At 35.7% G+C, this 13,849-nt stretch overlaps 3 protein-coding genes across 4 annotated transcripts; all 3 read right to left on the reverse strand.

Annotated features, from left to right (window-relative positions):
• Positions 1-715: 715 nt before the first annotated feature.
• LOC108205381 (BIIDXI-like protein At5g11420) lies at positions 716-4,059 on the reverse strand. The gene is made up of 3 exons (XM_017375324.1): positions 3,901-4,059; positions 2,124-2,621; positions 716-1,467 (listed from the first exon to the last, which is right to left on the reverse strand). The coding sequence occupies exons 1-3, from the start codon at positions 4,028-4,030 to the stop codon at positions 926-928; spliced, it is 1,170 nt and encodes a 389-aa protein (XP_017230813.1). The 5' UTR covers positions 4,031-4,059; the 3' UTR covers positions 716-925.
• Positions 4,060-7,291: 3,232 nt separating this feature from the next.
• LOC108199103 (ammonium transporter 2 member 5) lies at positions 7,292-9,152 on the reverse strand. The gene is made up of 3 exons (XM_017366852.2): positions 8,489-9,152; positions 8,105-8,390; positions 7,292-8,016 (listed from the first exon to the last, which is right to left on the reverse strand). Exons 1-3 carry the CDS (start codon positions 9,092-9,094, stop codon positions 7,466-7,468), a joined length of 1,443 nt encoding a protein of 480 aa, XP_017222341.1. The 5' UTR covers positions 9,095-9,152; the 3' UTR covers positions 7,292-7,465.
• A 700-nt stretch (positions 9,153-9,852) lies between these two features.
• Positions 9,853-13,738, reverse strand: LOC108222747 (protein neprosin). 2 transcript variants are annotated; one of them, XM_017396646.2, is made up of 7 exons: positions 12,228-12,600; positions 11,912-11,998; positions 11,555-11,815; positions 11,276-11,437; positions 11,102-11,155; positions 10,711-10,857; positions 9,853-10,443 (listed from the first exon to the last, which is right to left on the reverse strand). In XM_017396646.2, exons 1-7 carry the CDS (start codon positions 12,369-12,371, stop codon positions 10,054-10,056), a joined length of 1,245 nt encoding a protein of 414 aa, XP_017252135.1. In that variant the 5' UTR covers positions 12,372-12,600; the 3' UTR covers positions 9,853-10,053. The 2 variants fall into 2 exon arrangements, with proteins under 2 accessions (XP_017252135.1, XP_063944563.1); XM_064088493.1 differs by lacking the exon at positions 12,228-12,600 and adding an exon at positions 13,599-13,738 and having other exon boundaries at positions 9,856-10,443.
• Between the last annotated feature and the right edge of the window lie 111 nt (positions 13,739-13,849).

Genomic DNA, 13,849 nt, shown 5'->3' on the forward strand with positions numbered 1-13,849 from the left:
GAAGAAAAAGTGATAAAGTGGTAGGACCTATTAACTATTTTGGAAAAGTTTTGTAATGTAAAGAATTGAGTGGGACGTCCAAAAAAGAAAACTGTAAATAACCTGATGGGACGGAGGGAGTACTAGTTAAGGCCACTCCACTTCTAAAGTTGGTTGACTAGTAATGGAGTTTCCAACTTAAAAATTATGCCCAATTCGAATTAATCATTCCAAAATATTAAATTGTACGGTTAGATGGAAACAATAGAATTAGAGAAACCTCCTCCTTTTGTGGATTTAAAAGATTCACTCTCATTTTTCTTTCAAGAGTATTGGTCCGGGGTCTAGACAATCGAATGTCGTATGAAATCCCAGATTTTTGACGTATATGGGGTTATAGTGTCATCTAACGGAAAGCTGACCTATTTTAGAATTTTCTCTTCCAGCACTCTTTTTTCGTCGGACATATGTTAATAATATTGGATTGTTCTGAACCACCCGAAAGTATATCCGCATATGAACTACGAAGAGAAAGTAACTGACAATATCTTCTTACCTGAATGATCTTTATGTAGCCAAGAAAAGCTAGCCTAGATGCATGCTTTGTAGCCTTGATTCAATTAAACAATATGATTTTATCAACAAACAAATTGAGAATCATCATGCAGAACAATTGCAATGAACCTCCATTATATATTTTATTTTACACAAGTTAAGAAAATAAGCAGTTAAGCACTTGTAACAGAATCACACTGATATACATATACCATTTTGGAAAACTACAATAGTGTATATATATATGAAGGTATATTAGTCCTTCATGCCCAAACATCAATATATATTGGATGAAACTTAAACATCTTGTTTCACTCAAACAAAACTACTCATATTCATAGTATACAACTTAAAACTTATTAGTACTCAGACATAGTCAGCAAGAACATCTTCACACAACCTTGTTACGCGGATAACGGACACTCAACAACTTGACATCATCAACAACAGGGCCACAGAGTGAAGCAAAGTCATCACTCCTCATAGTGTAAAATGTGCTAAGGAACATGATCTGAGTTCTAGTAGTCGTGGCAACGAAACGTAGCACTGCACGTTTGAAGCCTCCTTTGCCCTTGGATTCATAAGGAACCTTTAAAGTGTCTCTACCAGCAAAGGCCTCGACGATCATGGACCCTTCACAAGAGTTGCTAGCATCTCCAACCGCAAATGACAGATGGTAAGTCTTGCCAGGAGTGGTCCGGGCTATTTGAGTAATGACACTTTCTTTTCCAGCCACGAGCTCAACAGCTCGTCTGCCTTGTGGCACCGAAAAATGCTCTGAATCTATGTATTTGACAGCTTTGAGAGACGGAACCATCCAGGCAGGGAGAGGTGAATGGTCATCCTCAATGTTTGGAGGAATCAGAACACCCCATGTTGTGTTAGGAAATACATATGGCCCTTCTTCAAACCCCCCATTTTTCAGTATATTTTCTGTTTATTAAAAAAAAAATTTATTAGAACCAAATAGTTTCCTTTTTGGCATCACATCGCAAAGTCGAAAGTGATTATCTGAATGAGACTGAATGGACCCTGTAATAAATCTTGCTTACCCCATAACAAGTTGTGCCAGTAATGATACAGGTATCTGATACAGAGTCATATGACAATAATGTAACAGGACCACACGTTATAAATATCCAGATCTCGGTGAATATATAGCTAGGCCATGTATGTTCTCTAAGAAGATTTAAATCTAAGAACTTAAAGTCAATAGACAATCATCTACAAGTACATGCATAACAAGGCATGGACGGATATACTAATTAATCAACTGAAAGAGTCGCATATGAAGGTCTAATTTTGTTAATGTCCTAAACTTACACTTCAGTCCTTGTTACTTGTCGTTTCTTCCCTCATCCAATTAATACTAGATTCCGCTTGTTTGAGTTCATAAGTTGCTGTATAAGTTAAGGAAAAGACCTAACTTAGCAAGAAAAGGCCTTTGTGATCAACTATGAAGTCGACTTGACTGTTTGGCCAAACTTTAAAGAGCCCACTTAAGCTCACACAATTAATCAAGGCCTTAGGACGTGCAACTGAATGATAGTATAATGGAACAAATACGTAGAAAGGTGAAAATATCTTACTGCTAGTTGCTTTAGGAGGGTAAAGAGCCTTGATTGCGATGGAATCAATAAGTGGTCCGCAAGCAGGATCCTCTTCAACACCAGGATTATGAATGACAATCTCTGAGTAATCATACTCAGCTTGATATGCCCAAGCATACGAGTCCCATCCATTACTACTATACAATGTTTGCATGGGCAAAACGCCTGAATCAGGTGCCACCGACACGTTCAATTTCTCTTCTTGAGCACAAGTTCTTGCTGCACTAAACGTAAGTGAATAGTACATTCCCTTTATCACACTCACTCTCTGTTTAATAGATGCCTCATTTCCTAGCCTGACTGCATACGCTCCCTCAGGCACCACTAGCAACATGTCACCTTGTGTCTGTCCTGATTTGATGTACTCGACAAATCCTGATATTTCCCAATCAGGTATTCCGTTGTGTTTTAGAACTTCGGTTCCATTCAATTCGGATGCCTTTGGTCCGAGCTCAAAGTTGCCATTGCTCAGTAGCCCTGTGGTACAAGTAAATTCGAATTGATGATACTAAACAAACAATATTCTTTTTTGAAAAGTTAATAACAGAACAAGATGTTACTTGTTACTATCTTTTACTGCAAAGTTTATGATGTGGTTTCCTTTTGTTACAAAATAGCCCTACTAACCAAACGAATATCAAGAATTCAAGTTAACAAATCCCATTCAATTTTTAACCTGAAAACAGACAATTTGAACTAGAACTATGCTGGTTAAAATCCAGTTGTTGTTGCTTTGGCGATGACCCTTTACGCGATCAAAGACATACTTGGTGCATAATATATCTTTCGTGCTCCGTGTAACATTTAGCAAACAAAAGTGTAACACCCCGGGATTGTAGAAACTTTAGTTGCATAAGTAGTTGAGTACTATTATCAATTACACCAACAAATCATGATCTCTTGGGGACTTGTGATGGGACTTGACCCGATTTTTGTAAAAACTCGGGATTTGACCCGGCTTGTCACAAAAAGGCACATAAATTATTATGCAGTTGGATAGGAAACAGTAAAAGAGCTTACAGAAATTGGACCAGTAGTCATATACTAGTAATTAGCATATGGACTGACATAGATACATATATAGTACTATGTGCCCGTTTGGCTTACATTGTAAGTTGAAATATTTGACAGGCTGTTGATAACCAAATTCAAATTGTATGGCAGAATTAGCTACTATGCTGCCCCTGCATTTTATTGTGTCATCACCTCGACTCATTCTCCTGCTACTACTGCTACTTTTTACAAAGGACCACGTGCTCCCCCCAGAGGACCAGGTAACCGTTTGCAAGCTTGTTTTTCAAGACCTAAATCACCCTTATAACCACCACTTTATAGTACATGTACTGATGTACACTTGAACCTTGAAACCTTAACAAGTTGAATTTAAAAGCCTAGAACTGTACATGAGTAAATCATTTGTGGACATGGATCTCAGATACTTGTTTAACACATAACTCACTTATTTACTCTCCCCACAAAAAACTAGCCAACTTTAGGATACTCTATCCCAAGTAGAAAATTACAGAAATTTAAATACGCATGCATATATAATTCGGCTAACATTGAAACTCTAGTACTCTTATGACCATGTGTAGAGTGTTAATGTTAGACTAAGCCTACAAAGTAGTTGTTAATTTCTGAGTTTTGTGGAAACAAGCTCATGGTAAAACAAGTATGTTTGGATTGATACATCACAGACAACATACATCTATGGTGAACACTGAGCTTAAGAGATGGACAGAGAGCAAAAACTCACCATCTAAGACAGCCAAGGCAGGATTGCACAAGGTGCAAAACAGGAGAAGCACTCCTATGTTCACTGCTTGCATTCTTGGAGTTGTGCTCATTTTTATGGAAGGAGGAGAGGAGCAGAGGAAAGAGAGCATAAACAAGTGTTTTGTTGCAGAATGAGTGTAGAATTTGTGGCTTTTTATGCATGCCAGCTTGTTCTATGCCATTAGATTCTTGCATATTTGCAGTATTGCCCTTGCTGTATGTTTCATATGTATCCCCTAGGTTCCAGTGAACTACTGATCACTCTATCCTTTAAAATAAACCTGGTTTCTTTTTAACTTTATTTAATTTTGATTTTTATGCATGAATTTATTAAGAGATTTTGGAGAGGTAAATGACAAAATGTTTCAAGCATCACATGTTGCTTCAGCCAGGCATGATCCTTTGTATTTACGTTTCCTTAAATTTAGCATGGCAAAATAAAATACAGTTTGCTCTAAGCTTCATTTCTTTCCCCGTTTGTTTCATCATTGAAGGTTCCCCAAATATTAATAGTTAATTCTGTTTTTATAATTTGATATAAATGTTGAAAGATAGATTTGAAGGAATTTTATTTTTGATGTAACTATACATAAATATAGTATTATTTATATATCTAAAACGAAAAAAAGCATTTATATGTTGTAACTGCATCATCGTTCACTAATTAAAGCAAAAATAGATAGATAAGTTTTTATTGTATATCACAAAATCCTGAAAAAAATGAAAGTCAGTAAAGGTTAAAAATAATAATAAAAAGTGATTTGTAATTAAAATAGCACTAGAATGCAAGTATAATTATAAGTCACTCTATATTACATGATGATAATTGAGTAGTACTACTACATATAATTTTTTTTCTCTAACAAACAAATATCGTAATATATAAGCACATAATGTGGGTGAAGTACCTCACAATTTTATGATAATTGTAATTATTTAACATCTATTTTTTTCAGGGTCGAACCGAGGAAGTACCTCACATTTTTTATGATAATGATAACAATATTTGATTATTTAACATTTATATATCTTAGAGTCCAACTCAGGAATGATAAACTCTTAACTGTACTCGTTTAACATCTATATTTGTTTTTTTTTTTTTTTGAGAAACATCTATATTTGTTGAAACACTTTAGTGAAGTGTTAGTAGTATTTGAGTATCGATCTGCGAATACGGTGATTTACTTGTTCGCTCGAACTGCGTTTTCTATTTCAGGTCTAATGGAATGATATTATACTGCTCTTGAGTTTATTCGATGTAATCTTATTTCTGAAGCAAGTTAATACAAGCAAGTGCATTATTTCAAAGAAAAAAAAATGGACCAGAGAAAGTTTGCCATTCACGTGAGAACGCGACACATCGAAGAGAGAGAGATGTGCATGAATTTGGGGTGAGATAAACATCAGCCTCGATGCTAGATGTCTTTTATTTATCAAACCAGGGCTGTGACGAGGACACCTCTCGATTATTTTATATTATTATTGTTTTATCAAAATAAAATTTCTCCGTGACAAAATAGCTGGAAAATACATGTAGTTGTGTCGGTTTAGCTTCTACCCTATTTGCAAAATTTGTTTTTTGACGGAATCTCTCCCGGTGGCCTTATATAAAAATTAGCAATGAACTGGTGGTAACTAAATAATACTAATAATTTAAATAATTTATATTTTTATGTTCCTTTTACAATATTTTCTTTCGATATTTCATGTACATGCATTTCCATCACGCTCAGAAACGAAAAATACTTGTTTTGATGGAAGGGAACATAGCACGAGGAAAAATAGGGCAATGATGAGGATAAAAGGCCCACAAAGAGAAAAATCCAACAGAGATTGTGCTTGGTTTTGGGCTTTTATGGTTGGGTTTAAAAGCATGTGGGGGCTTTAAAAGCCTATCCATCTTAAAATCTATTCGTCGGCCTAGTTGAAACCCAATCTTTTCTCTCAACCATATGTCATTTACCATTTCCTTCTCTTCTCTTCTCTTGTCTTTTCTTTTTTTTTTTTGCTTATGGGAAAATATTTATTATACATTGCTTGTACACGTGAGCTTGTCTTTCATTGTTTATTTTGTTTTTTTGAGATTTAATTTCTAGTTGCACAGAATATAATATGAAAGGATGCAGGTGATAAGATATTAAGATGAATGAATTAGTTATACTATCAATTCAACTTAATTGCACTCCCAACATGTAATAAATGGCCGATGCCTTACGTGTTTTTAAGCTACTATTAGTAAACGTTGGAAAATACTAGTTCCAAATTCCAATACAGTTTAAATTTTATGATTAATAGTTTTTTTGTTGATGAATTTTATTATTATATTATTATTATTTAAGTGAAATACAATGATCATGTTTGCTACCTAGTAGTTGAGCAGTCAAACAATCTCATGGTTTGATCTTTAAATATAATATAAAATATTATGTCACTAAGATATATTCACTTAAATTCGATTTCAATAATGTGTCTTTACTAGAGAGAAAGAAAAGGTGAGTATGTATAATTATTTATTATAAAAATATAAGATAGCGTAAGAAAAGAAACGATTTAAAATAAGATAAGATGTTACGACATGGGACAATATAGGATAGAATCTGTAACACGACCGAATACATTATTGAAAATTTTCCACACCTTTCGTTGACAAGGTCTCGATGAAAGGGCAAAAATATTAAAACCATATTTTATTCCGAAAACACAAAATATATAAAAAGAACATATTACATAAAGGGTTTTGGTCCAGAGCAGTCGATTGTCATTGAGCCCTTATCCAACACACAACATAAAACCTTTAGATCTGTATTTTAATGGTGGGGATGAAAGCTTTTCTTTTTTATCAATCCGCTATAATTTTCCGCGGATCGGAGTTTTTCCCTTCCACGGATCAGTAAAAAAAAAAAGCTTCAATCCAGACCCTTCGAATAGAAATCCGACGGCCCTGGTAGTGTGTTATATAAACGGTCCCTGACAAACGGTTGTCAGGGACCAGGACCCTTACATAAAATAGATATTTCCACTTTACTAGCGTGTGAAAACATATATTGTAAGCAAGTCTAGCAGGGAAAGAAGTAAATCAAGACAGACCATTATTGAACGTTACATGTATCGAGGACCACAACTTGCAAACAGGAGTTAACATATCTACTATTGAAGATTTGCAAGACCGGTCAATTTAATCAAACATGGGTTTTTCGAGATTTATTTAAGTGAATCATCCACTATTTTTTTCATCCGAATGAGTCACATTCACAGTACTTGTGCCTATACTTATTTGCCTATCTTTTGTCAAGCACTGAAGCACATTAAACTTACTCCAAGGTACAATTGAGTGTGTTGAGAAATGAAACCAGAGCCTCACTCCACAACTGGAAGTACATGAAAGTTTTTATTAACTCTTAGTGTGGTCTTGCATAACAGCCTTCCTACAATTTTATTAATGTTCTTTGCCACACATTCATGGTGTCTACATAAACTATAAGAAAACCAACTAAGCAATACAAACATTACATTCAAACACATGATAAACCAGACCAAATGCAGCTTCACATCATTTCAACATTACCTCCTGCCTTGACCTTCTTCTCTGGATCTTCCAGATCATTGTAAGTCGAAAACCTGGAATTCTCATGAAGCCTGTCTCCTTGTCCCCATATAGCATAAGCTTCTTCGCCATGAGCAGCTTCGTCTCCTATTTCCATATCTTCGTCGGACATCCTCAGAGGAACTATGAGCTGAATGACTAGGCATACAATGCTTGTAATTATAACATTAACTCCAACGACGAATAAAATGCCAAGAAGCTGGATTCCAATCTGCCTTATCCCGTCATGGGTAAGTCCGCTTTGGAAGCCATAGAATAGGCCTACGTATTGTTTATAGCTTCCATAGAACAAATAGCACAAATGAGGATCTGCAAAGAGACCGGTGAGGATTCCTCCCAGACATCCAGCAATCGCGTGTGTGTGAAACACCGCCATGGTGTCATCAACTTTCTGTAGAAGCCCTGATCTTTTGTGCACAACCATCATTGTGAACCAAGGTATAGAGCCGGAGCAGAGTCCCATCACAATTGCAGCCCATCCTTGCACAACCCCTGATCAACATATTTGGCCTTAAGTAACAGCAATAAGCGAACACAAATTAAAAGAAAAGTTTGGGAATTTTTTTTTTTATAGTAGTACCAGCTGCAGGAGTGATGGCAACTAAGCCGGTGATCATGCCTTGAACAGCGCCAATAACAGATGCTTTCCCGAAAAATGACATATCAAGTATGAGCCAAGTTAACAAGCTTGTGGCAGCACAAACATGGGTGTTCAGAACAGCCAAAGCAGCATCAGTGCTCGCGCTGTAAGGATCTCCTCCATTGAACCCCGTCCAGCCCATCCACAACAGGCCTGCTCCTGCCAACATAAGAATGATGTTGTTTGGGGGAAATCTTTCCCTGTCTTTCGTTAGCCTCGGACCTACCTGCATACATTCATATATCATTTCTTTTATCTGCACCAGCACTTGAGGCTCAAAAAACACGGCAACTTATATACTAAGAAGAAATATAAGTTTCCTACCCAATACGCAGCTGTGAAACCTGCCACTCCAGAAGACAAATGAATGACATAGCCACCTGAATAGTCGATGATTCCCATAGTTGCCAACCAACCTTCAAGTGACCAGATTGAAAACGCTACAAAAGTGTATGAAAACGTTAACCACAACGGAACAAACAACATCCATGCATGAAAGTTCATACGTCCCAACAAAGCCCCAGCTATCAAAATCAAAGTAATAGCTGCGAAAACAAACTGGAAAAACACCATGGTAGCATTAGGAAATAGCCCTGAAAATGCTTGTTTAAGGAGATACTTTTGCTCCAGAGCAACATCAAGTTTTCCCCAGATGGGAATAAGCTTGTCACCGAAAGATAATCTATAACCCCAACATACCCAACAAACAAGAACGGCAGCAAATGCATATAGCGCCATAAAAGCAGAATTTACAGCCCATTTCTTCTTGACAGCACCTCCATACAAAATAATAAGCCCGGGCACGCTCTGCAACCCGACTAGAGTTGCAGCAATAAGCTGCCATGCATTGTCAGCTTTGTTCATCCATTCTGGACTTGCTTCACTAAAAGCTAAATTACTAGGCAGCCCTGTGAAAGTACTATTAGACATCGCGTATTAGTGACAGAAAAAGAAAGATTCAGGGTGCCATTGACACACTGCAGAACAATTCTATATATAACATATTCATAATGTTGAGATGATTCTTATATACGCTAGCTGTCAGCTAAACTAAGGGGATCCTTTGTATCGTAGTTGGAGTAAACAAATATAAGTCTCTGTCAAACACAATACTTTCTGAACATATGTCCATTGTTGTTTCTGTACCAATACTACATTGTTTAAGATTTGGCGGGCATCACAATGATAGACCGATCAAAAGACAGTTCTGAAGTATAAATCATTAGGAAACTATTATAAAATTTCTGCATTGTGTATACTGATTATCATAGAAATCAGCACCATATTGTTAATAGATTCTAGGCGTTCTTAACATGTTCTTAATGCAAGTTTAAGCCTTTTATTATGATAACACATAGCGTGTGTGTGTGTGTGTGCCTGTGCCTGTGCCCGTGTGTGTAATTTCAGAATCAAGGCTTAGTAGGGTCACCTCATTGTAAAGATGTCGTATCCTAATTAACAAAAATATACATAATACCTAGTGTTGTGAGCTGTTTTTAGAAGCAACTAAGATGCTTTAGAATGAATAGCAGAAGTCTAAGAGAAGACGAATTGAACAGAGTAAAAAGCACACATAGCCGGGGAAGAAGTTATTCGCCTTTGGTGGAAATTAGTGTCACCATAGTAATCAAAAACATAGTTAACTGCTAATCAGGAAATTATACATATGTGGTGTAGAGCCACTAAGAAGCTGCAACCTATCTGAATCGTGCAGTAACAATGAGACGAGAAACACCGTGTATGAACACATGTGGATTAACTTAGATATTGTCATCAGAAGTTTAATTTATGAATAACATAGAAATCTCCTTCAAAACTCAAGAAAAGGAATAACATTATAAACTAGTAACTAGCTATCCTCCTGCATGATATAATGACTAGTGCTTTTATCAAGGGCACCTCCAACTTCTACCAGGGCCACCATAATAAAACTCAGGATCGTCGATATAATCACTAACATATATTTGATCATAACAGTCATACTCTTCAGAATAAGGGAACACATATTCAGGGAACTTTAATTCATGCCCATTTTCTTGGACCCTCATTCTTGTAATTTGGCCTGATCTGATCCAGTGACCAGTAGGGTCTGAATATTGGCCGCTTCCCATTGCAGTTGCTGTGTGTGGATGAACTGGTCCAACTCTTGTGCTATAAACTTCACCTCCCCATTGAACCACATTAGCTTGATACCATAACATTTTGAATAATTCTGGTGGCCAATACCCAATGTTTATATTGTCTCCATATTGTAACCACCAATTATCAGTGATAAAATCCTGCTCAGAAATTTAGATATTTCATAAGCTATGCATATTATTTCGAGTAAGGTTCACCTAAATATCATTTTTGTGTTTGGAAATCTAAGTTTTTAGGAAGTCTGTTTGCATAAACTTCGAAGTAACTGGCAACAAGAACATTTAAGTCCTCACAAGCATGCATATATCAGTAATGACATTGTTATTTGTAAGTTTTGTTACAATCAAGTCAATAAGTAGATTTTGTAATTTAAGAGCATGTAAAACACACAAAAACATTCTCCGCACCTTGTAAATGTAGATGGTAATTTTGTATGGCAGACCATTTGGCTTTGAGATGGGACAGATTGCAGCTCCTAGTGCTATCTCATTGTTTGTTTGAACAAATCCAGGGCAAGTGTGATCGAAGCAACCAGTCTTGTTTGATGAATCAGCCTAGAAAGTGTGGTGAGGAATAACATTCACTAAACAATTATCTCACCTAAAATTAATTTTTTGGCCCAGCGTATAGCAAAAAACAAATAGCTTAGTCTAATTATACTTGATGATATGATACTTAAGCACGCGAGATGGAGAAAGCTTTAGCTAGGGGTTTATATAAACTTTTATAGACTAGTTGAGGATGCTGGTTCAAAGCAAAAACAAAATTTGCTGAGCATGCAGTTTGACAGAAACTTACAGTCCAATAAGCAAAAAACCGAGTCTGGCGATCCCCATACACACCTGGATTTACCTGAATCGTTTCCCAAAACATCAATTCTCATCTAGTAGTCTCAATAAGCAGATACGTTATGGAACTATATAATTCTACACTTATAACGACAGTGCTAGTTTAGTTGATGGATATACTAACTGCCCATCCAGATTCAATTTGCTCATACGCATGCAGAGGACCATGTCTGAGTGATACATGAGAAGTACTATACTCATCATCCGACTCCACATTTGGATTCCAAACTATTATATCGCATTTGCCAGCGGTGTACTTAAATCCTTGGGCAATCAGCACAGCAGTCTAGCAATTTAATATAGCCAAAGAATTTAAGTCAGTGAAGATGAAATTCATTTCAGCTAGAAAAAATTATGGTCTCAAATAAGATCATTGGTACATATGACATATATAAACACTTACCGAGTGGTTTGCTAGCAAAAGATTAAGCGTGTCAGTAGATTGCATAACCTGATAAGTAGGATTTTTCCTCCCATACTTATTTTTCCGAAGCTTCTTGAATTTTTGGACTCTTCGGATGGGTATCGTCCCATTGGGACATGCAATTCCATTTCTTTGCCACACTTGTGAAGTCACTATGATCCTCTCAAAATCCTCTTTTCTTGTCCATTGTGTTGTTTCTCTTTCTGTAACCTTTGTCTTTGGATTGAAATTTGGTTTCATCTGTATAAAAAGATGGTAACTTATTATCATAAAGCACAGTCAAATTCTTATTAATAATTCTTATACTTAATATGAGCTAATTGGCTGATAACTAACCTGAATTTTGTGATTCTTCAGAGCAGGGTGGCGAAAAGCTGGCTGCTTCAAAATGTCAATGCAGTCAATTATATCCCCATCTTCACTCTGCAAAACATATGTAATCTTGAACTTCACAATATGAGTATGCAAATTGTATAATAAAACAAAAAAAATATAATTTAGCAAACAAAAACGAGAAAATATTTAAACATTCATCGCGAGAGTACAGGCCAATATGGATCAAAATTATATATTTTCTCGTTTTTTTTTTTTTTGCTGAAGAGAGGATGACTAAAGAATAACTATACTGATACTGAAAAAACAGTAACATTACCTGAATGCTCTTGATAACATATGTTTTTAAATTGTTCCTCTTTTTCTCAACTTGTCTGAAGCTGCTGCCACAACTAACTCCATGGAAACTAATCACTTTCAGCACTAAAATTACTAGTACTAAATTAAACTTTATTGCCTCCATGTGGAGAAATGAGTAAATGAGATTTCTAATCTGGCCTTTTGTTGTTTAGGAGGGAAAGAAAAATGTGACGCCTTATGTGGCTAATATAGCATGAGTACAGCAGATATTAACAAATTTTCGATTTAGCTTTTATATGTCATTTGCATGATTCAACTTCTACTCATCCAAAAATTTATTTACACTTTCTAACTTAGTACATATGAAGAATACTTCACCTCCCATTGTACAAGATATATGACATATTTTTGTAGATATATCCTGATACAAATTCATTTATTCTTATGAAATATTTCTCATATAACAGATTCTGTTAAACAGAACATACAGAGGAATAAATTGACAAATTGTACATATATAACAGCTTTTTTTATCTATAGTATTTACACAAGATATCATACATGTAAGATTGAACAATAAAGATTAAAATTTGTTTAATCTTATGTAAGATTGAAATATGTTACCAGTTACTCTGTGTCGAGGATCATGCTGAAAAATGTTTTATTTTTATTTTATGTTCTCTTTCATCTATATTTCTTAAAAGGTCTAACGTTAACTTTGTAATTAAGGTCCCCTTTGGTATTACTGATTAGGTAATACTGTTTGGTATTACTCTTGTGTACGGCAAGAACTATATTTTTACCGGCAAAGTATTGGCCTGTTTGTTTGTAAGAATCAACTTCTACTTCTGGCTTCTGCTTTTCTTGACCCGTTTGTGTAAAGAAGTAGAAGCACTTTTAAAAAGCTGAGAATCCTAACTTCTCTCTCACAGCTTCTGCTTCTTTTCCAAACACTTTATTAACTTATTTACTTCTCACTTCTGCTCCACTTCTCTATTTTAAGCAAGAAGTCACTTCTTTTAAGCTTGTCCAAACGGCCCCTATGTATTTTTAGCTCTTAAAAGTCTATCGTTAACTTACCATACGGGACCTTGATTTTGTAATCAAGGTCCCGTATGGTATTACTTATTTGATATTACTCTTATATATAGCAAGAACTATATTTTTGCCAGAAAAGTATGTATTTTTAGCCGATAATTTTACTAACCGGACGATAATTTTAAAGTGCAATCACAAACAGACCCAAGGGGTGGGAATAACTAATCCAAACACTTGTTATGGGATTAAGGTTCCGATTCCCGTTAACTGGACTCATTAACCATGAACCGAACACACCCTAAGTTATGCAATGGATTAAGAAGAGTTTGGTATTACTACGAAGTCCTCGTACCTGCAAATTGACCGCTCTGAGTGATCAAGTTGCTGAAGATAGTTTGCGTTTTGCCTATCTCATAGTCATGTTCATGAATCATTGAGCAGCTTCTTCTCCTTCACCTCGCTAGATGGATATCTCGTTACAAGATTTTGTTTGAATCCTTCTTCAAATACTCCCTCGGATATAATAGTCTTTTTTTTTTTGCATGTATCTTTGATAGTTTTGAATGCATACTTAAAAAAGAAAAATTTTAAATTTTTTTTCTA

This window comes from Daucus carota, chromosome 1, assembly GCF_001625215.2.
Source record: "Daucus carota subsp. sativus chromosome 1, DH1 v3.0, whole genome shotgun sequence".
Taxonomy (NCBI): domain Eukaryota; kingdom Viridiplantae; phylum Streptophyta; class Magnoliopsida; order Apiales; family Apiaceae; genus Daucus; species Daucus carota.

Bases quoted from the DNA above. Each gene is read 5' to 3' on its own strand.
- LOC108205381 (XM_017375324.1), bottom strand. From the start codon at position 4,030: ATGCTCTCTTTCCTCTGCTCCTCTCCTCCTTCCATAAAAATGAGCACA. The intron at 2,622-3,900 runs GTGAGTTTTTGC...CTTGTACCACAG, and splicing joins TGCCTTGGCTGTCTTAGATG to GGCTACTGAGCAATGGCAAC. The intron at 1,468-2,123 runs GTAAGATATTTT...TTTAATAAACAG, and splicing joins CCCTCCTAAAGCAACTAGCA to AAAATATACTGAAAAATGGG.
- LOC108199103 (XM_017366852.2), bottom strand. From the start codon at position 9,094: ATGTCTAATAGTACTTTCACAGGGCTGCCTAGTAATTTAGCTTTTAGT. The intron at 8,391-8,488 runs GTAGGAAACTTA...GAATGTATGCAG, and splicing joins GTTTCACAGCTGCGTATTGG to GTAGGTCCGAGGCTAACGAA. The intron at 8,017-8,104 runs GTACTACTATAA...TATGTTGATCAG, and splicing joins TGCCATCACTCCTGCAGCTG to GGGTTGTGCAAGGATGGGCT.
- LOC108222747 (XM_017396646.2), bottom strand. From the start codon at position 12,371: ATGGAGGCAATAAAGTTTAATTTAGTACTAGTAATTTTAGTGCTGAAA. The intron at 11,999-12,227 runs GTAATGTTACTG...TATGTTTTGCAG, and splicing joins ATGTTATCAAGAGCATTCAG to AGTGAAGATGGGGATATAAT. The intron at 11,438-11,554 runs GTAAGTGTTTAT...TTAAATTGCTAG, and splicing joins TTTTGCTAGCAAACCACTCG to ACTGCTGTGCTGATTGCCCA.